Here is a 20,953-nt window from a genome sequence, read left to right as displayed (position 1 = left end):
TATTATAATTAATTTGATTTTCATAATTTCTTAAAAAAAATTGTATCCCGACACTACAATTCATCTTTAAATCTGTAATCATTATTTCAAAAAATATTTTTATAAATAATAATTGTTTATTAGTAACTTCGTAATGCTGTATAATGATGACTCGTCGTCTACATTAGAATGCGGTTCTGTGTGTGTGTGTTTGTCGCTCACAGCTCGTGGTGGTTGCGTCGCACGTAACGCGCGAAGTAGTCTGGCCGCCAACACTTGCACGAGCCTGGCACGAGGAACCAGTCGTAGTACAGACGGACCTGTTAAGAAATTATAATAGTTCATCATAATCAGCCCACATTAATCCACTGCTGGACATAGGCCTCCTCACAGGCGCGCCAATTCTCCCGGTCCTGTGCTAGCCGCATCCATTGAGCACCATTTTCCAAAAATCGTCTGACCATCGGGCGGGTGGCCTGCCCACTAGCCTGGCTTCTCTATGCCACCATTCCGTGACGACTTTAGTCCACCTTTCGTCTTCCCGTCTAGCCAAGTGTCCAGCCCATCTCCACTTTAACCTCGTGATACGTTTCCCAATATCTTCGACTTTCGTCTTTCGTCTGATTTCCGCGTTTGGTACACGATCAACGACGGAGATGCCTAGCATAGCACGCCCCATCGCCCTTTGTGCCACTTTTATTTTATGCGTGCTATGCTTAGTAGATGTCCATGTTTCGGCACCGTAGGTGAGTATAGGCAAGACACATTGGTTAAACACCTTGGTCTTGTGGCATTGTGTTAACAAATCAAATATTTTGATAATTTAATTAAAAATTTAATTTTAATAACAATTAATTGAAAATTAGACTGTCTTTTACCTTAAAATCGTAAAAAATCACATGAAAATAATCAAAATCGCCGACTTAAAAGAACATATCAGATTTAATAAATTCCGTCATTGATGTAAGTTGATATAATATTCATACAAAGTGAAAGTTAAATGATGCTTGTTTGCCAATCACTTGTAGAACGATAATATCATGTGTAGATTCTTAGCAATGAAAGTGTTATGCTCGTTTTCGTCATCACTCAATACCTGATAGCAGCCGAGTTCATCGTGTCCGTCACAGTGCGGCGGCTTCTCCGTGCTGCTGTCCGTTTCACCCAGACGCTTCTGCGCGAACTGTTGGTAATCCTGTTTTAAAAAAGTATGTATTACATAAATCATAGTCTGTATACTGAAACAATAGAATCAAATAAGAAAAAGCCAACTCTAAATTATACACAGATATATGTGTGTTACGGGTGTGAACGTACAGAGTGCGCGGGCGCGGCGGGCGGCGGCGGGTAGTGCAGCTCGGCCACGAGCAACGACAGCCAACGCGGCGAGCTCAGGCAGCCGCCCTCTAGGTAGTGGCAGCGGGATTGCATACATCTGGAGGCATCAGATCAATACACAGTTTTATACAAACGGTCCTTTAATTTAACTTATATTTAAATTATGTAGGGACTTTTGGTATTCTTTAAACGATTAATTTTATATACTTATTAACCATCCGTTATTGATCCGATTTATCAAAGAAGGAAATACCTTGTGACTTCGACGGTCTGTGTGAAGTATCCTTCGTAGGGTATCTGTACGACATAGCGCCATACTCCTTGGTAGTTGCGAGCGAACACGGGAGTCGCATACTCTACGCGGGCAGGACAGGGAGTAGGAGGACCCTAGACGATGGAAAAAAATAAATTTAAATGATAATGTAAATCTATAAAATACGAACCAACAACTCTCTAACTAGAAGATACCAATGTTAGTAAATTATAATAGTGGGTACAGTACAGTAACAGCCTGTTAATATCCCACTGCTGGGCTAAGGCCTCCTCTCCCTTTTTGAGGAGAAGGCTTAGAGCTTATTCCACCACGCTGCTCCAATGCGGGTTGGTAGAACACACATATATAGATACACATGTGACAAAATTTCAATGAAATTAGACACATGCAGGTTTCCTCACGATGTTTAGTAGTAGTAATAGTGGGTAGTAGCCTTATTATTGCCTATGAGAATTTTCTTAATTCAGCACTATTAATTAGTAGTACCTAAATCTTCTCTGTAAGATAATTTACATCAAATTAATCGTGACGTAATAAGCCATAACTTAAAATAACATAAGTATTTTTTTAATCTGTGAATAATATTAGTAAAGACTTTATTTAAGTATTACATTAAAATATTGTGCCAAAATGTATTATATGCTATTGACACTTTTAAGCACATTTTTATAATATAAATTTATTACTTCATATTTGTGCGGTGGCGAATGGGGTGTATGTGTGTGAGTACCAACTCCAGGGTCTTCTCGGCGTTCTGGTCCCGAACTTTCACCATTAATAGCTCGGTACAGCATACAAAATCTATAATATAAAAGCAATAATTATTGTTACATCTCATCATTCTTTGGCAAGCAGTGCGTGATCATGACCTTGATATTAAATAATAATCGGAGTTTGTTTTTTAATATACATAAAACTGCAAATTAATAAATGCATCAAAGAGACATAAATCTCATATTTGGATGTCTTGCCTAAGATTGAAATTGTCAATTATAAAAAAGTTATTGTTGGGCTGAAAATATAGCTCTTTAGCCGATCTATTCATCGGAGAGCTTATTTTAAAAAATGTTGTCATTGTCATTTTTGTCAGTTGTCAAATGTCAGATGGACACATTTTCAATTTAGTAGATTTAGAGGTTAGAAAGAATAAATATTATTAAAAATTGTTATGTTTTTATCAGTGTTAATGATTTAAAATGTCTTCGGCGTTAGTACGTCAGGCCCTTGCTTTAGTGGATCCTGAAGGTAATAAATATGTCATACTTTTGTGCTTGATTATTTAAACTCAAGAATTAATTGAATTCTTCTTTTCTAGAAAACAAAATTAAAGGAAAAAAGCGTCGTGCAAACCCAACTCGGCATCAGAGCGTAGGTCAAGGTTTGTACAGTAGTAAGACATTGCATCATTCGCATGTTACACAATATAAACTTATCATAAAGTACTTTATATTTATAATTCTTCGACGTAAGCCGTTTTGCGTAAATTTTGCTTCTATTTATAATTATATCAATCCACATGATTATTATGTTTATCAATTGACTTATAAATATATTAAGAAATATTATTGAAACATTAACTGATAAATTAAATTTTAAAATATTTTATTAAAAAATTAGTTATTACTTTATAGATTTATTTATTTACTTCTATACCAATAGTTCTCAATTTTAGTTTTCAGTCATCCATACAAGCAAAATAGTAAAAACCAGAAGCAGGCAATAATCAAATCAAAAGAAAAAATAGTAGAAGAAAACATAAAAAAGCTTCTAGCATTGTCAACACCCACAGCTGATAGTGCCGTGGCTGAAAAGGTAAGAACTCTTTAAATTATTTATTTTATTAAAAGAAACAGTGGAGCAAATGTGCCACTTGGTAATTCGCCTTTGCTATATATTGAAGATGCAATGTCATTGTACTTTTAATTACTTACACACCCTTGAGATTAGGATACAGCAATACTATTATACTACTAAGATTACTGATTCACAGGAAAAGTAATGAATAGTGGGTTGTACCGAGGTAGGTAGGAGGGCTAGTTATCATACTAAGTGTCTTTATTATTTAATTTTTATGAATGCGTAAAAAAAGAGAACTAACAGTCAGAACAACAGATATTCGAATATTTCTTTGTTATTATTGTCACAAAACTTATACTGCAGGTAAGCAATATGTTTTCTAGTTTTATGTTTAATATAATTTTACTGTGTGTTAATTTCAACTTGTATCATCATACATCCAGCCTTCACTTTCATAAATACATTCTATAACATGAATTCACTTCAAATAACTTGATAAGATTAATCTTGAATACAATTTTATTGTCATATTGTATTGTTGCAGTCACCGATTAGATATTACACATTGAATCTGAACTAGTCTACAAAGTGTTCATATATATTAAGTTTTACTTTCAAATATTCAATAATAACTATGGCAAGATATACATACTATATAAATTCAATTCAATGTTTGTTCGATTATTTTATAAATTATTTAATAAGTAACTAGCAGCCGGTAAACATTTACTACCTTTGCCTGCTTTCTCTGGGTTAGTTGACATGTGTGTGAATACTAAACATCATTATAATGTTTCTAAATTAGATTTTCATTAATGTTTGAGAATTATAAGCACATCACAATGTATTGATAAGTAACTAGCATTATATATATTGATTTAAACCGAGGTCAACCTGTAATCTTCGGTTATGATCTTCTCTGTACATCTTATTTGTTATAATTTACAATTCAACATTTAACAGATATAATATAAATCATAATAATTGTTTTTTTTACAGATTGTAGAGCGTGCAGTCAAAGGCAAGCCTCTTGCAGAGAAAATTGATGTTAAAGTTGATGAAGTGAAGTCCATTCTTTTTGCAGAAGAGCCTTTTGATGAATTTGAAAAGAGTTATTTTTGTAGTTAAATTATCCTTAGAACTGCTTAAAGAGATAGTTGAATTCCTTTAACAAAAATCATTAATATAAAAATCAATTTATAGTGAACCAGTGTCTTAAAAATATTTACTTTAATTTGGTTGAAAAAGAAATGCCTTTTTATGGACATTCCTGATGCAGTTTTGGGGAAACTGATTTTGGTGACAACGGTTACAGTTTACCTGGTTTTCGTTTTTTGGATTAATTTCTATCCTTTCATAGACGAAGGTAAGACATAGGCTAAACATCGTCATCGTAACAGCCCGTGAATGTCCCACTGCTGGGCTAAAAGCCTCCTCTCTCTTTTTGAGGAGAAGGTTTGGAGCTTATTTAACCACGCTGCTTCAATGTGGGTTGATGGAATACACATGTGGCAGAATTTCAGTGAAATTAGACACATGCAACCTGCATGTTGTATCCTCACGATGTTTTTACGATGTTGTAAAGCATGAGATGAATTATAATCACAAATTAAGCACATGAAAATTCAATGGTGCTTGCCCGGGTTTGAACCCACGATTCACGCGTTCTTACCACTGGGCCATCTCGGCGGTATAAACATAATTGCTACAATTATTTGTGACATTTTAATCAACCATCTACAGTTAAAGTGCTTAATTGACATAGCCAGAATGTAATATGTGAAAATCATGAGTTGTTGGATCAAATTCGATCAAGCATCATTTTCAAGTTTCCATGTGCTTAATTTTTATAAGTCAAGGAAAACATTTACAAATTGCAATGGTGGAATAAGCTCCTAACTTTTCTAAGAGAAGAGGTGCTTATCGAGCTGTGAGTCATATATTATATTATATATTTAACTTTAGTAAAGAAATCCTCTGCGGTTCCAGATCTTGCCGTCTACAAATACATTCCTGATCCACAGTGGGCATTACTAGCTTGTGCCGTTTGGGGCTTCTTCTTCATCGGGGGACTCATGTTGTTCACTCTATACCACATATATCCACATCTCTAAGATATTTACATAGAGCTCAAATCACAATGGCACACGCGAAAATGGACAACTGGATTATCATAGGAGTATCCGGTGTTACATGCGGAGGGAAAACGACTCTAGCCAAAAAGTTAAAAAATTTGCTCACACCGGTGTATGTTTTCCATCAAGATAAGTATTTCTATCCCGATGACAGTCCTCATCATGTTAAATGTGACGGCTTAGAGCACAACAACTACGATATACTGTCATCTCTAGACATGCAAGCCATGTTCAGTGATATTATGAAGACTGTGGAAGGGGAAAATAAAGCGCATTCGTTCAGTGAAGATAGAAGTGGGGGCAAGTTAGAAGTGAGCGGTAAAAAGTTTATCGTGTTGGAAGGGTTTACGGTGATGAACTATAAACCTATCATGGAAATTTGTAATTTAAGGTACGTAACCGTTTTGTGTAATACTCGACACCGAGTTTGATCTTTTTATTTTCATCGCTGATGTATATTGTAGGACTTAATAACATTTTTGTTCATAACTAGTTAGCACAATTACGCCTATAGCACTTTATTCAAATATCAACACAATAATTAGATGAAAATGCGCTATAGTATAACTCGCTTAGCTATAAAATCGTTACGTAAAGGAATATTCTATTTCAGATACTACTTCGTGTTAGAATACGGCGAGTGCCTGTCTCGTCGCTGTTACCGGCTGTACGAGCCGCCCGACGTGGAGGGCTACTTCGACCAGTGCGTGTGGCCCGAACATATCCGATATAGAGCCGAAGTACGTGCCCTCTCTCTCTATCTTAATACCATTATTTCTTTCCATTTCGCTCTCTCCTTGCTTTATCTCTTCCCTACTTCACTCTCAAACCTTAATATTTTTCGCATGTCCTGCGTAAGATGGCTGTTATTAATAGTGCACTTTGTTTAATTTCATGACTATGAAAATAATCTTACGAGGTTTTTTAATATATATATATATTAGTAATAGTGTGAGTGAATTTACGCTCATTATAAAAACCATTCTTTTACAGATAGAGAAGGACGGCCGAGTCAAAATCTTAGACGGAACGAGTCACGACACTCTGGATGTCGTCATCTCAGACCTCAAAACTCTCGGGGCTGTTCAAGTTTAACACATAAAGGAGGTCTATAGTTTAACACAAAAATTAGATAGTGCTGGACTTTTTATAACACAAATATGTTTATAACATTTTAAACGATTAGAATATGATTATAAATCGAGATACATTTATTTATAGTTATATATATTTTGCATACACGTTATATTGGCTAGACCACTGAAGTCACTAACGATTTTCTGGAGATAGTTATTATATAAAACATTTTATACTAAAGGATCAACGTCAATACCGCTTATTGTATTACATGTATGAGACAAAATGTGTTGTATCGTGGGTTAAAATTTATAAACACAGTATTTTTGTATGTTCACACGTTTCTTGTTTATGATGCTACACGTTACATAATAAATATATATATATAGAGAGGTTCTTAATCGTTATTTGTTTTATTTATGTTCTATAATCACGCGTCCTCTGATCGAAGAGAGATTTGAATGAATGGCAGTTTTGTAACTTGTGTGAACTAGAAATAAATGCGGTTTCATTATCGATCCTCGCAGAACAACTTAACCGTATAAAGTGATGTGATAAAAAATTATAAACTCTGGGCACACAATCATAAAAAATAGTCACAATCGTACCGACAGCAGTTTGTACGCGCGCGTGTGTGTGTCTGCAGGTGTACGTATGCGTGTGTGTGTGGCTGCGAGTTTACGTGTGTGGATGTGTGTGGCTGCGTGTTTACGTGTGTGTGTGTGGCTGTGTGTTTACGTGTGTGTATGTGGCTGCGTGTGTACGTGTGCGTGTCGCTCACTCACACTCCGCCGCCGTCGCAAAAGTGTCTGCTGTCGCGCGCGTCGGCCGCGCGGTGCTCCATGCGCAGGTCGCCGGCCGGCGCCTCGTCCGACAGCGACCGCTTGACGCGCTCCTCTAGTCTGCACGAAATAATTGTTCGATTATAATGCGAGAGGTACAGACAAGCTGTTTATGAGGTACAGACAAGCTGTTTATGAGGTACAGACAAGCTGTTTATGAGGTACAGACAAGCTGTTTATGAGGTACAGACAAGCTGTTTATGAGGTACAGACAAGCTGTTTATGAGGTACAGACAAGCTGTTTATGAGGTACAGACAAGCTGTTTATGAGGTACAGACAAGCTGTTTATGAGGTACAGACAAGCTGTTTATGAGGTACAGACAAGCTGTTTATGAGGTACAGACAAGCTGTTTATGAGGTACAGACAAGCTGTTTATGAGGTACAGACAAGCTGTTTATGAGGTACAGACAAGCTGTTTATGAGGTACAGACAAGCTGTTTATGAGGTACAGACAAGCTGTTTATGAGGTACAGACAAGCTGTTTATGAGGTACAGACAAGCTGTTTATGAGGTACAGACAAGCTGTTTATGAGGTACAGACAAGCTGTTTATGAGGTACAGACAAGTTTTAGTTTACAAGAAATCTATATAAATTTATTTCAGAACTACTATTTTGGTTACGTCATCACTTATAAGATCAGTCGCTATTCTCTTCTTTACCTACTCGGAGTATCCAACGCTACAACTGTTTACTTAGTTCAAGATAACAAAACAAAATGTTATATCTTTGTGAGTTGGTATGTACCAGCCAGCTCAGAAATCATACCCCAGCGATCATATAGTACCTGTTGTGCTGCACCTCCGTCAGCGCGTGGTCGGGCGCGTTCGTGTGCGCATCGTGCGCGTCGTGCGCGACGTGCGCCACGCGCGGCAGGGCCTCGTCCGCGCGCAGCACGGGCAGCGTGCGCGATAGGAAGCGCAGCGTGTGGTTGCGTATCAACTCGCTGCAGACATGTATCCAGAATGTCGTACTCTATTCATCTTAAATAGCTCTTGGCAATTTTTTTTAACATAGGAAGGCAATGGACGTACGTATGTGCCACCTGATGGATGCCACCTCATAAATATTAGCTATCTATCTTAGAAATATTACCCACTCCTTATATCTCGCCTTCCATTGCACCACCAACCTTGGAAACTAAAATGTTATATCCCTCGTGCCTGTAGTAACAGTGATTGACTCACCCTTCAAACCGGAACACAAAAATACTTATTGCTGTTTGGCGGTAGAATAATATTAAGAAGTATATATTTAAAGGATTTTATTAGATTTACCTTAAATCTTATTAAACAGGTACTTACAAAGGATAAGGTTCGCCATTAGGGCTCTGTCCCATCGGGTTCCGTGGTATGAGGCCCCTATTGAGATCCCCGCACAGGTTGTTGGCGCTGACGTGAGCGCGGTCGCCGGTCGATGCGCACTCTGACGTCACTTGCCGGTAGGGAGGCGGTCGCACTCTACAACCACACTGAACTGTTAAAAGTTCATCTTGACATGGGTCATCTCACGTTAAGTCACTAGCCTATAGACGTTAGCACTATGAGAAATATTAACTGTGCCTTAGTACGTTAATGCACCGCTATCCGCCACCATAGAAACTTATGTCTTTTGAGCCTTTTTTAACGCTGGAAAAACGCTTTACGCGTTTCCCCTACGGGAACAGTGGGGGGGGGGCTATGTGGGGCTGGCCGGTGTCCAAGGCACCGAGCACGCCCCGAACATCGGAATACCCACTAAAAAACCAGCGGTACCCTTTCCGTCTTAACGTGGAGCACCACGGCATCACCTTCGCATGCTACCGTGATGTCTTTTTTTTTATAGAATAGGAAGGCGGACGAGCTTATGGACAACCTGATGGTAAGTGGTCACCAACGCCCTTAGACATTGCATTGTAAGAAATGTCAACCATCGCTTACAAATCCAATGCGCCACCAACCTTGGGAACTAAGATTTTATGTCCCTTGTGCCTGTAATTACACTGGCTCACTCACCCTTCAAACCGGAACACAACAATACCAAGTACTGCTGTTTTGTTTTGTTTTGTCTTTTGAGCCTGTGCTTACCCTCGTCCAATATCCATTTAAAGTGGAAACCCCCAATATAAAGTACTGTTGTTTGGCCGTAGAACAACCTAAGTGGGCAGTAATTACCAGAGGAAACACTCCGGTTTTACCAAACATTTAATATATAACACATTTTAGTATATAAAGAAATATTACGCGACTTTCTTATAATATATCTTCATAATTAAAATATCTCAATATAATGAATTATCAAGCCGACAGGAGCTATTTAAAAAATTGTAGCCACTTATCATTAATAAACATAATATGATACAGGTCATCTACAAATACAATACGTCCAAAGCATCAGTCATAACTCATTCGATGACAACACCCATTATGCTATATTTGTAATATGCTAGTGAAAGTGGCGCCCTCTTACTGTCAGTGGTCGGTGACCACTGACCACTTGTTACACTCGAAAGTGATAAACAAGTACTCAGTGTTAAAAGAGAGGTGAGAGCTCGCATGTCTGGACGAGAAATCTTTGCATTCAAGCCATGTTTATTGCATTCGGATGGTACTTCATTTGCTAAGTCCGTTAACGTTTTATTGGCGAAATTACATCGAGGGCAGATTTAAGGTTAATTAATACCAAGAACTGTATTTTAATGGATATTGCGTTATTAAGAAGCTATATAGATATTGATAGCGGTTATTTGGCCATTACTCAAAAATTTATTTCTGACGACGAATACTTATTATTTGAAAATGAAATGCATTTGATGTTCAATTCTAGTTCAGTATTAAGCGATGTGTTTTGACGAAGATGATGAGAACTTGCTTAGATTCTAAGAAACAGGCGTTTAATGGAATTTGATAAAGTAAACGAGAATAACCTAGGCGGTGTAGCGTTCGGTGACTCGACGAAGGCGTAGTATCCTTCCGGTGGCTCTTCAGCTTCGCTCTGAGCGTCATCTGTCTTTGGTTCGACAGTCGGTTCCGACATGCACAGCGCTGCTAGTGTCTGTAATCAAATAAAACATTCACTGCGTTACGAAAATAACAAAAAAAACAACAACGAGATGATAAACTTGAATTTTGTTATATCATTTCATAATATAAATTGTATATATTACGTACCTCATCAAAACAAATAAAACATTCATTTTTAACTTTAAACAGTGTATAGTTAAGTAAGCAAGACAACAAAAAAAATATAAAAAAACAACACATTTTGTCATTGAATCGAATACTAATATCTAATGTGTAGAATGGAATGGCGGTTGCAAAAATAATCTTTTGAAGGTAGGCCGGAGCTCCATTGATCGTGGGGCCCGGGTATATAAATTAGGGGTTATTTTTAATGCAGACATTTGTTGACGCTTAATTTAATAAACAATACAGCTATCATTTTCTCTTTTTCCCAATTTGGTAAGTTTGGTTGCATCTATCGACACGAAGCTATACAAATTACAAATCGCCTTATAAGTTTAATGTTGGCGCCAACGTAGCGGCACATGCAAATGACTTCCAATGGCCTAATAGACCTTATATTTATAAACATAAGGCTTGTTTTAAAACAGGGAGTAGGTACGTGTTTATGTGTACCGCAGTACGTTTTAGTAAAGTCCGTTACGCCTTACTAACCTGCATACCTCGAGCGTTTATCGCGGATTCAATGAAGACAGATACTCGTACAATCTACAGTAATCATTTCTGCGCGATTTGATTCACAATCGGCCAGTTCAAATTGTTTTAGAGGAAAATAGTTACAAGTTCAAACCACTTTTTTTTAAGCTACAACGAAGGTAATAATTCATGGAATTCAGAGAAAATAGACTTTATAGGTAGGTAATGACAGATGGAAAGTCTGGTAAACGCTTAATAATGTAATATTTATCAATTGTATTGATTGTTAATATATTATATAATTAAGTATAGTCATTTTTTGCTTTGTTTGGAAAAGTTTTGTATCATGTGTAACTTTATAACGTCTAAACTACTCTAGTCTAGTCTCTAGTCTGGGTCGGGATATGGACAAAGACATAAAAGTTACTGAATTTAGAAGAAAAATAAAATTCACGTGGGTAATTTCGCAGTATAGAATATAAGGTAGTAAGTGGACATAATTACAGGTAATTGAGTCTTACGAGTGTACCGACGACGGCAACTGATGCCGCAAATTATAACTAAGATATTAAAACTACATTCACTCGACCACATTATGTCTCGAGATTTATCATTTTCATAATTTATGCAATGATCGCCGTGTGTGTATTTATTTGTTTTATTTTGGACAACCACAAGTAGATAAATTAGATAGACAGTTAAATAGAGTTTGAAAATGTTTTTTGACAAATGGTCTACTAATTATAGATTATCACAACATTCGTAAAAGCATCACATTATAAATACGACAAGATTGTGAGTTAAGTAAAAAGGATGTAAGTGGCATCGACCACGAACCCACCGTACGAGTAAGCCTATACAGTTATATTTTTTATTTATTTGTTTATTATTTATTTAATAGGGAATAACACAAAATATTGAGGCTCACTAAAAAAAGTTTCCAAATTTTATTGTTTTAACGTTTTGGTCCTCTCCTTTAATTGTCAACTTCGCCCAATCTACTCGTTCAAACGGTCATTTTGTTTAACACACCATGACAAATTAATGTTAGGGTTATACCAAAGCGTTCCATTGAAAACGCACTAATATACTTTTCCAACTTTACGCCAGCCCACAGAAGCTACACTCTATACAGATAAACAATTACTTTATTGTCCCACTCTGCTTACTGATTGCTACTCGTAACGTAATCACATAACTGTCGCGATTCGTGTGACCGACTGTTCGTAAACGCAACGCTGACTGCATTTACCTAATTTAACTCGTAAGATATCTTGTTATGCGACCTTTCATGAGTTGTAAATGGTTTTTTCATTTATTCCTTTATAACTGTATTCCAGAAAGGAAAATGTCGTTGACGACACACCATACATACACTGTCGATGCTTTCATGGGATCTAAGATATTATAACGCTTGAAATTACACAGGTTTACTGATGATAATGGAAACTAGATGAAGAGTTGAGGATGGTGCCGAATGAGAATAGTAAGATCTTTTTGCCTGTGACCAGAAAACTTTTTATTTAAAGAGATGAACAATTCCTTAGGATCCTGAATATATATTTAATAGAATAGATAGGTAAACGGGCAAAGGCCAACTTGTGGTAAGTGGTCACCATCGGCCATAGACATTGTGATTGGTTCCCCCACGTATACTTTGCAAAGTCTCTACCACCAAATAAAAGTTAACTTTCGATGATTTATTGAAGATGAATACCGTATTATACCTAGTATTATACCTAGTACTATATGCTGTAATTATTTGAAACATAGAAACAATTTTAATAGACAGTTTATACGAAGTAGCTTCAAATATATCTACAGACATTTCTCAATAGATAATGTTTTCCTGCTGGACAACGGTCTGAGAAAACGATTATCATCGACTTTGAGTTTACTTGTTCGATCATCATCAATCATTCTTGCATTTCCTGGAAAAATATTATCACGTTTCTAAAACAATTATAATATATTGTGGGTTAAAACGTTAATTAATATTAACTTTCTTCATATTGTTAAGTAGTTGATGAAACAAAAGCTCTAAGTAGGTTTGCTTTAAGATAATTATAGCCTAAGACTTTGTTTAATGAATGTTATAAGTTTATTTAATAAATGAATTGTTTAGCCTTGTTTTAATAGGTTAGGTGATAGGGTTCTTACTACAGATTAAATACCACTAACTATGAATCATTCAATACAGAAGAAAGTTGACAGATGATGACTGAACTACTACGATTTATAATAATAATATCCTGGGTCATTTGCACACGCGGCCATCTGATCACAAATTAAGTTTGTATAAAGCTTGTGCTATGGAAACCAGACAACTGATATACTACATATACTACTTTTCTTTTGTAAATACATACTTATATAGAAAATTACACCCAGACTCAGGACAAACAGACATGTTCATGCACACAAATGTCTGTCCTGGGTGGGAATCGAACCCACAACCTTCGGCGTGAAAAGGCAAGTATCTACCAACCACGCCAACCGGCTCGTCAAAATTTATACGACGAAATATCAAAATATGTAATAGTTTTCTTCCAGGAAAGATAGTGACATGATGAAGAATCAAAGAAAAATGATCCATTTAGTGTTGACGCTTATTATTTATACAAGTTTGTTAAAGTTTGCTATCAAGCTTTTGTACTATTTGTTTGGTACTAAGGGAACAGTAATGGTTTACTCCTAGACAAACTCTATCACGGATATTTATATGTTTACGCGCAATAAATCATACATAGTACACATATATAGGTATAATTAAGCTTATTTTCTTATCCCTGGCAATAAGCTGTATATATATATAGCTACTGTGATGAATTAAAATTGAAATGATAAAGACTCATATATTCAATATATAAATTTATTATTGCATTTTGAAGATCCGCAGTGGCCGGCGCAGGTACAATACTATAGAGCTCGCAAAGCGGGCGCCCTGTCAAGTGACCACTGGGTTTCCACCGTTTGTTATCATTAGAAATGTTTATCATTAGAAATCTAAACGTATCGAGAAGCCACATATGAAGAGAGGGTCAGGTGCTATGACGCGAGGTAAAGCGCCGTCAAGTGCCGTTATACCGACGCGTGCAGGTTCAAACAGAGCGTATCGTTTGCGTCGAAACTTAAATACTGCTACAGACGTATACAGTTCACGTTAGACCTTATTAGATGCTTATCAAGAACCGTGCAATGACAGGGGCGCGTGTAGCATACATTTGTATCAACGATCTAAGCGATTACAGTACTCGTGTTCTATGAATAGCTCTCGGAACTCTTCATATTTCCTATTTATATTTTGTGCTAATTTATCGTTCTCATCATTTTCTTTCATCATTTTCAAAGTTTTTCAATTAATCTTATTTCGATTGGAAAGATGGTTGAGAAAATGGATCACCTTAATCCTACACTTTTTTTTCACGCAGTGGAAACCTTAAAAATTATCTATGATCTCATCTCGATATTATTGACAGTCCGCCTCAAGGTTACTTATGAATAAGATGTCAGTTAACTCGGTGACAATTAATACGTTAATCGTATATAGTTGAATGAACAAAGACTAAAGACTAATAATAACATTTATAGATAAAGGTATATAAAATGTCATGTAATGAATCATCATGCACTTGCCCTAATCCCATTTACTTGTCGTGAGCGCAGTGTATAAAAAGAGAATTGGCATTTGATCGTTTTTCACTGGCGGGTTAGTTCCGGCCAACATAGATATATAACAACATAATTTACAGTATATTGGCGCATATGGCTTATACATTTAATATGGTTGTTTAGACAAGAGATGACTACAAATGACCAAAGTCAACGAAAAAACAAGTTATCCTAAAATGTGTCGGTGTATCTTGTAAGTTGTAAACAAGTGTAGACGTCATGAGGTCCGTTAGGTCGACCTTGCCCCACTGTGCCGGCCACTGACCCCACGCGACTCATCGCTGACCAGTGAACGTGGAATGTATCTTATGTTTTATAGCTACTGGTTCCTCCTTTATCAATTTACATATTAACGGTATTAATCTATTTATAACACGTTTAAGAAAGCGAGCTTGCAAAAAATCGGACCTATATCAAGGGTTTTCAGGCCCTGACCTAATTTAATTTTTTTTTTTAATTTAAATAAGATCGATCTGCAAAATGACAACGTTACCATTGCTTTTAGTCGTTACATCGTGAAAACACCACCAACCTTGGTAATTAAGTAAAACATATTATTCTTAATTCTACCTGTTACCTGTTAAACGGCCTAATTCACTCTCCAAACGTGAACACAAGAATACTAAGTAGGAAGACCTATCCCGACTCAGACCAGAAAAACCGGTGAAAAACTTAGTGGTATGTTTATAGGGTATGTTTTCTTCAATATCTAATTTCATTATTATGAATACAGTACATTAAATTAATGTAAACCAAATGATGGTCCAACCTGGTATGTATATACCGTTTTTTAAGTACACAAGTGACAGTCCCGATTTTACGAAAGGCTTTAGCCGTTCGTTGGTCTTGCGCCTAAACCTCTCTTCCGATCACATTTTGAGAGTGAGGAAATAGAAATATACAAAAACTTGGAATTCTAAAATGTTTAAACTTGTTCGTCCGCGTTCACTTTAGCTGAGATCACGATTTTATTCAAGCATCGTCCGATGACCACAAAAATTGTCTAACATTTCCTCCCGGACAATTTTCAGTACATTTGTTTCTTTTTAAGAATTGCTAAAAAAATAGTACAAGTATTATATTACTCCTATATATTATGATATAAAACTGAATGGTTTTTTATGTTTAATTATATAGCTCCACGCTTCGACCCTCGGGCGGAGTACCTAACGTGTAACGCGGGTAGAACCGTGTTATTTACATAAGTACAATTCGCTATCGGTAAATGAAATGCTTGGTTACTTTTGAAACACGAGAAATAATCAATTTCTTAACAAGTTAAAGTTTTGTCCAGATTCTCCTCATTTATCTCGCGATACCTAATCATGGTTCACTTGGCAATTTGTTCACTACACAAACTCGGTCGAATGACTTGGTTTAGTTAGTTAAGAGTCCGCGGTTAATTATTTAAGCTAAAATGTGACTGTACTACGTGATGATGACAACAATTGTTCTTAGCCGACTTCGGCCACGGTGGCCATTCGCAATGCAGATTAGCCAGCCAGCCAGGATATTATAATGCATAGGTAAGTATGCACATTAGGTGCACTCTCTGTTCTCGCAATCTCTATTCCCAACCTTTTGTTATGGTCCTGATAGTGACAAAAATCTCCCACGACTAGAGAACGATTAGGCACAGGGTTACCGGCCACAAGCATTTTGTTTCTACTTGTTTTGTGCAGACTCGTCTGCGTAAGTGCCATTCAATCATCTTCTTCTATCCTCAAAGAATATTACTTAGTACTATTATGTTCCGGTTTGAAGGGTGAGTGAGACAGTGTAATAACAGGCACGAGGAACAAACATCTTAGTTCCCAAGGGTGGTGGCATATTTGCGATGAAAGAAAGTGGCGACAATGTCTATGGGCGGTGGGGACCACTTCCTATCAGATGGCCCAATTGCACGTCTGGCTATCTGTTCTATCACAAATAGCATTATAAACATAAAAAGTGTCAGTTATTTTAAAATAACAGACATATACTTCAATTTTATTTAATGACTTTGATATAGATAAAAACTGATATGTTGGTAGAGTCAATTATATACAATTCTCCATTAAACGGATAAAAATAGCATGACAGTTATATATTATAAGTCCACATTCTAACCTAAGTCGGCATAGTAGCCAATACTTGTCTTGTTCTTAATTTAAAAACAATGAGGGGATTATTTCACCTTAAATTATTTATGTTTGTTTTGTCGTGTTCGGGCTGATTGAAAGGGATCTGAGCACTGGTTTTAATGCATACAAAATAATATTTTCTTAGGATATAAACCAAATATTAATTAAGTGAAACAAAAATATGAAGGCGAAAGTATTTTTTTATATTACAATGAAAGTGATTATTACCCAAATCATTTCAAAACTCGAGAAAGTGTAACGGCGCCACACATTTCCCTCGAGTTCCGACCTCTTAGTGTTCGCGATTATCTGTTTTTATATTTATGACCGCTATCTTGCGGTTGCTTACGAAAACACCAATTTGTGATAAAAACAAAAATTAAAGTCAATTGACAATTTCAGAGTCAATGTCAAAATCTCCATTCAATACTAACTGAACGTCCCGACCACATACAGGTAAAATGAGAATAGTATTTTTTTTAAACAATCCTGAAACTCGATAGCACCAACACAAAACAATTTTATTTATCAAAATCGGTCCAGCCGCTTAGGAGGATAGTTCTTTGCTATACATACGTACAGAAGAATTATATACATTATATATATATATATATATATTAGCATATACATACAGCTGACTAACTTACTGCCATATCAACGCACAGCTTAAACTACTGGGGCTAGCACCATGAAAATTTGCATACTTACATCCTTACATAGTAGGGGAACACTACACTACACAACACTAAGGAGGCATTTTTGAATTTATTGTGAAAATTAAGGCTACGCAACCAAGTCAAAGGATTGTTCGTGGAAGCACGAGGCGCAGTTCGTGTGTTTGAAATATTTGAATAAATTTGTTGCTCTAGCATTCATCATGAGCACATAAGTGACTATAGAGTGTGTGCTTAACTCCGAAAATAAAAGATTATTTCACTTGATAACTATCATTGTAAATAGTCTGTAGAAATAAATAAAGTTGAATACACTTCAACTTTGTCTGTAATTTCAAAATAATTGCCTTTTTAGAAGTTACTATGGCTATGAGTTATCAAAACCGAAATATAAAATTCAAAGACGTTAAAATGGCAGTTTTTGAAGGACTATCGTTGCCAATTGAATTCCACTCTGGCGAAGCCGCGGGTTTTGCTAGTATATATATTGTTAGGAGATTCCTTGATCCATAAAACAGCGTTCTTAAAAAATAAAAAAAGTCGCTTGCTAATTTAAAGCCGCCAAATAACTATATTGAATCTCCTTTCTTACTTAGTAATTTTTGTTTTTTTTCATCAGATGTCCTCGCATGCAAACACGAAATAAATTTTTGTTCGATGTTCCTAAATGCGTATGCCATGCATAAACCATAATAATAAATTCAATGACCTTGATTTATTTTTTTCGACATTGAAGGAATTGAAATGTAAAATAAATTTTCAGCTAAATTGTCACTTTGAATAGAATTTGAATTTGTATATTTATTATTTTTTACTAAATTATAAATTAATTAATTAATTTTTAATACTCCATAGAATTTTAAATAATCTTTAATTTTAATTTTTATTTGTTATTATTCTGCTATGTATTTTTATTTAATTATTTGTGAAGACTTAATTGGTATATGATGTTTTCTTAATGGCATTCACATCATAATTAGCAATATAAAATAATCTTGTGCTTATTGTATATATTTGTACAAGTGAAGAAGAGAAATCGTCAAAGAAGACGCTTGTGGGGTACACAAGACCCGTAAGATAGATCCCGTTTAGACGATTAACCCTCTGAATTCGATTGCTTAGGTACGAAATTGAGCTAATTCCGTAGCGTCATAGCTTCCTGACCTGACTGAAATGCAACAATACTAAGTATTGCGGTTTAGCGGTAGAATATTTGATGAGCGGGTGGTACCTACACAGACGGGCGTGCACATAGTGCTACCACCTATTAATATGATTATTAATTATTATAAATAATTATCTTACAAATCGTGACCGGGTTAAACGGTTTTCTTTTAATTTGGATTTATATATATAAAGATAAATTTAAATCCTCCAACTCCAGATTTTTCTACAGTACCATCTCATACACTATTCAGTGATAACGGACCTGCGCCTGCGCCGGAACGAACGAAACGGTACAAACCGTCCCACTGCCTTTACTGCGCCTGCGCCTGTAGTCTTTCTAAGAAGACTAAATGGATAAGTATATTGTAAATATCTAGTTCAAGTTGTCAGCACTTTCTTTATGTTATACAGGCACTTACTCTACTTTCATCTTACTCAAATAAATATGTTTTAGATAAAAGGTCGAGTTTGTATCTTATAACACCGTCCATTCGTTCGAATTTCAAACACAAGAAGGAATTTATCGAATGGTGTATAGGAATTAAACATTCAGCGAATAAATGAAGAATATTATGAAATACGGCAATGCAAATTGTAAATACAATCAAATAATTATGATCCTTGTCGAGATACTACAAGTCTACTAGGTCTAGTTACGTTACATATCTGTTAACACATTCAATATAAAGAGTACATTAATTTATCTTCACAAACTGCCTGACTGACTTCTTTAGTCTTTGTACTCTGTTATCAACACGCAAAATTGGGTGTTTTTAATGAATGTCATTATGGTATCCATATGATAAGTTTAAACCCTAAGCCAATCACAAAGATTTAAATTTGACTTTCCTTTGATAGTACATAATAGGAGCCAAATGACAACAATTGAAAGCACATTATCTCCGCCGTCATTGTATAAAGTAAAAATGAGAACAATTCAACGCATTACTCGTTTTGGAATACATTCCTACAATTTCGCAGCGCGCCCGCCGCAGCTTTCTCTAATACTGTGGTAAGTTGTAACGGACTTCAAGCAAATGTCGCACCTAAAGCGATACATTGAGCGACTATCGCTTTAAAACGAACTAGATTTAAATAGTAAGAATTGAGAGAAATACTCGTCTACCGAGGCATGAATGTGCTGTACAGAGTGCCATTAATTATGCAGTCTATGGATATCTACTTACACAAATAATTATAAATATAAATATTTATGAACACGATTTTATCCAATGCAGCCTATTTATTTATTTTTAATTTCTGTACTTATGCATTAAGTAGAGCTGTACCACAGGGCAATAAGTCGTAATAAAAAACATCGAACATATGACCGTAAAAAGCTACAACTTTTATGTTACTTGGACAAAAAGGTATAAAATTATTATTATTATTAAAAATATAAATATTATCATAAAAGGCAATGGATATATAATAGAAACTGTGCTACAAAATTGCTTTTTAAAATAATTAGAAAAGTCGAAATTTACATAAAACGGTAATTATTTTAATAGTTAACGATTATCTTTTACTTGAAATAAAAAAATATAATTAAAAAGTTTATTTAAAAAAAACTTACCAAGTAAACTAAATACCGCATCATTATAGACATAGTTTTTGGTCACTAAAACAATTCACTCCTTGGACACTAAACACTAAGACTATAAATTATATTTATATTTGTATCGATATTGTAACGTATTCTTTTATTTCGCGCGTCGACCGTATTCTTTATTAAGCTGCACTGGTCGCGTCCTGCCCTGCTTGTAAGTTAGACGGTGACTGTTCTACGGGCTCTAGCGTGTAGAGGTGCCATACGCAGCACGGTGGGAGAAAGGATTACCGTTTTGTCAAAAATATTGTTTTCTTCATGAAACAAAGGTGTAAATGTAATGTTGTGATGATATAGGCTTAGTTTTAGGATTCTGTATTCAATTTGTGGAAGTTTGAACTCCTAAGCTTACTAGTAGTAGCTAGCTAGAAGTACAAACCATCATTTTTTTATACGTATTATTAAATAATAATAAAATATAATACATTTTCAAAATTTAAACTTCGCCTAATTGTACTTATTTTAAAACAAATTTGAAAAGCGAGTACATTATAAATAGTTTCGTAAAAATTAGTAACACGATATAATGCGTCAGTTTGATTTTCTTTACAGTGGCTGCCGGCTGCCCATAACATTAATATATCTTAGACAAGAAAATACAGGGACTATAAAATCGATGTCTTTTTCA

The 20,953-nt window shown here is 35.6% G+C and overlaps 2 protein-coding genes across 2 annotated transcripts; one reads left to right on the top strand and one right to left on the bottom strand.

Moving 5' to 3' along the window:
• Positions 1-147: 147 nt before the first annotated feature.
• Positions 148-20,326, bottom strand: LOC126777558 (uncharacterized). The gene is made up of 10 exons (XM_050500616.1): positions 20,293-20,326; positions 10,348-10,475; positions 8,747-8,902; positions 8,230-8,388; positions 7,386-7,502; positions 2,278-2,392; positions 1,571-1,704; positions 1,297-1,414; positions 1,076-1,174; positions 148-299 (listed from the first exon to the last, which is right to left on the bottom strand). Exons 1-10 carry the CDS (start codon positions 20,323-20,325, stop codon positions 198-200), a joined length of 1,161 nt encoding a protein of 386 aa, XP_050356573.1. The 5' UTR covers position 20,326; the 3' UTR covers positions 148-197.
• On the top strand, positions 4,053-7,003 carry LOC126777588 (nicotinamide riboside kinase 1). The gene is made up of 5 exons (XM_050500657.1): positions 4,053-4,140; positions 4,388-4,754; positions 5,378-5,914; positions 6,137-6,263; positions 6,517-7,003. Exons 3-5 carry the CDS (start codon positions 5,529-5,531, stop codon positions 6,616-6,618), a joined length of 615 nt encoding a protein of 204 aa, XP_050356614.1. The 5' UTR covers positions 4,053-4,140; positions 4,388-4,754; positions 5,378-5,528; the 3' UTR covers positions 6,619-7,003.
• Positions 20,327-20,953: the final 627 nt, after the last annotated feature.

The sequence above is a fragment of the Nymphalis io genome, chromosome 23, assembly GCF_905147045.1.
Source record: "Nymphalis io chromosome 23, ilAglIoxx1.1, whole genome shotgun sequence".
Lineage (NCBI taxonomy): Eukaryota > Metazoa > Arthropoda > Insecta > Lepidoptera > Nymphalidae > Nymphalis > Nymphalis io.
This window is presented reverse-complemented; position numbering and strand designations above follow the sequence as displayed.

Excerpts from the sequence above, each read along its gene's own strand:
- LOC126777588 (XM_050500657.1), top strand. The coding sequence starts at position 5,529 with ATGGCACACGCGAAAATGGACAACTGGATTATCATAGGAGTATCCGGT. Across the intron at positions 5,915-6,136 it reads ATGGAAATTTGTAATTTAAG|ATACTACTTCGTGTTAGAAT; the intron begins GTACGTAACCGT and ends ATTCTATTTCAG. Across the intron at positions 6,264-6,516 it reads ATATCCGATATAGAGCCGAA|ATAGAGAAGGACGGCCGAGT; the intron begins GTACGTGCCCTC and ends ATTCTTTTACAG.
- LOC126777558 (XM_050500616.1), bottom strand. The coding sequence starts at position 20,325 with ATGTCTATAATGATGCGGTATTTAGTTTACTTG. Across the intron at positions 8,389-8,746 it reads AATGGCGAACCTTATCCTTT|CGAGTTGATACGCAACCACA; the intron begins GTAAGTACCTGT and ends ACATGTCTGCAG. Across the intron at positions 7,503-8,229 it reads ACGGAGGTGCAGCACAACAG|ACTAGAGGAGCGCGTCAAGC; the intron begins GTACTATATGAT and ends TATTTCGTGCAG.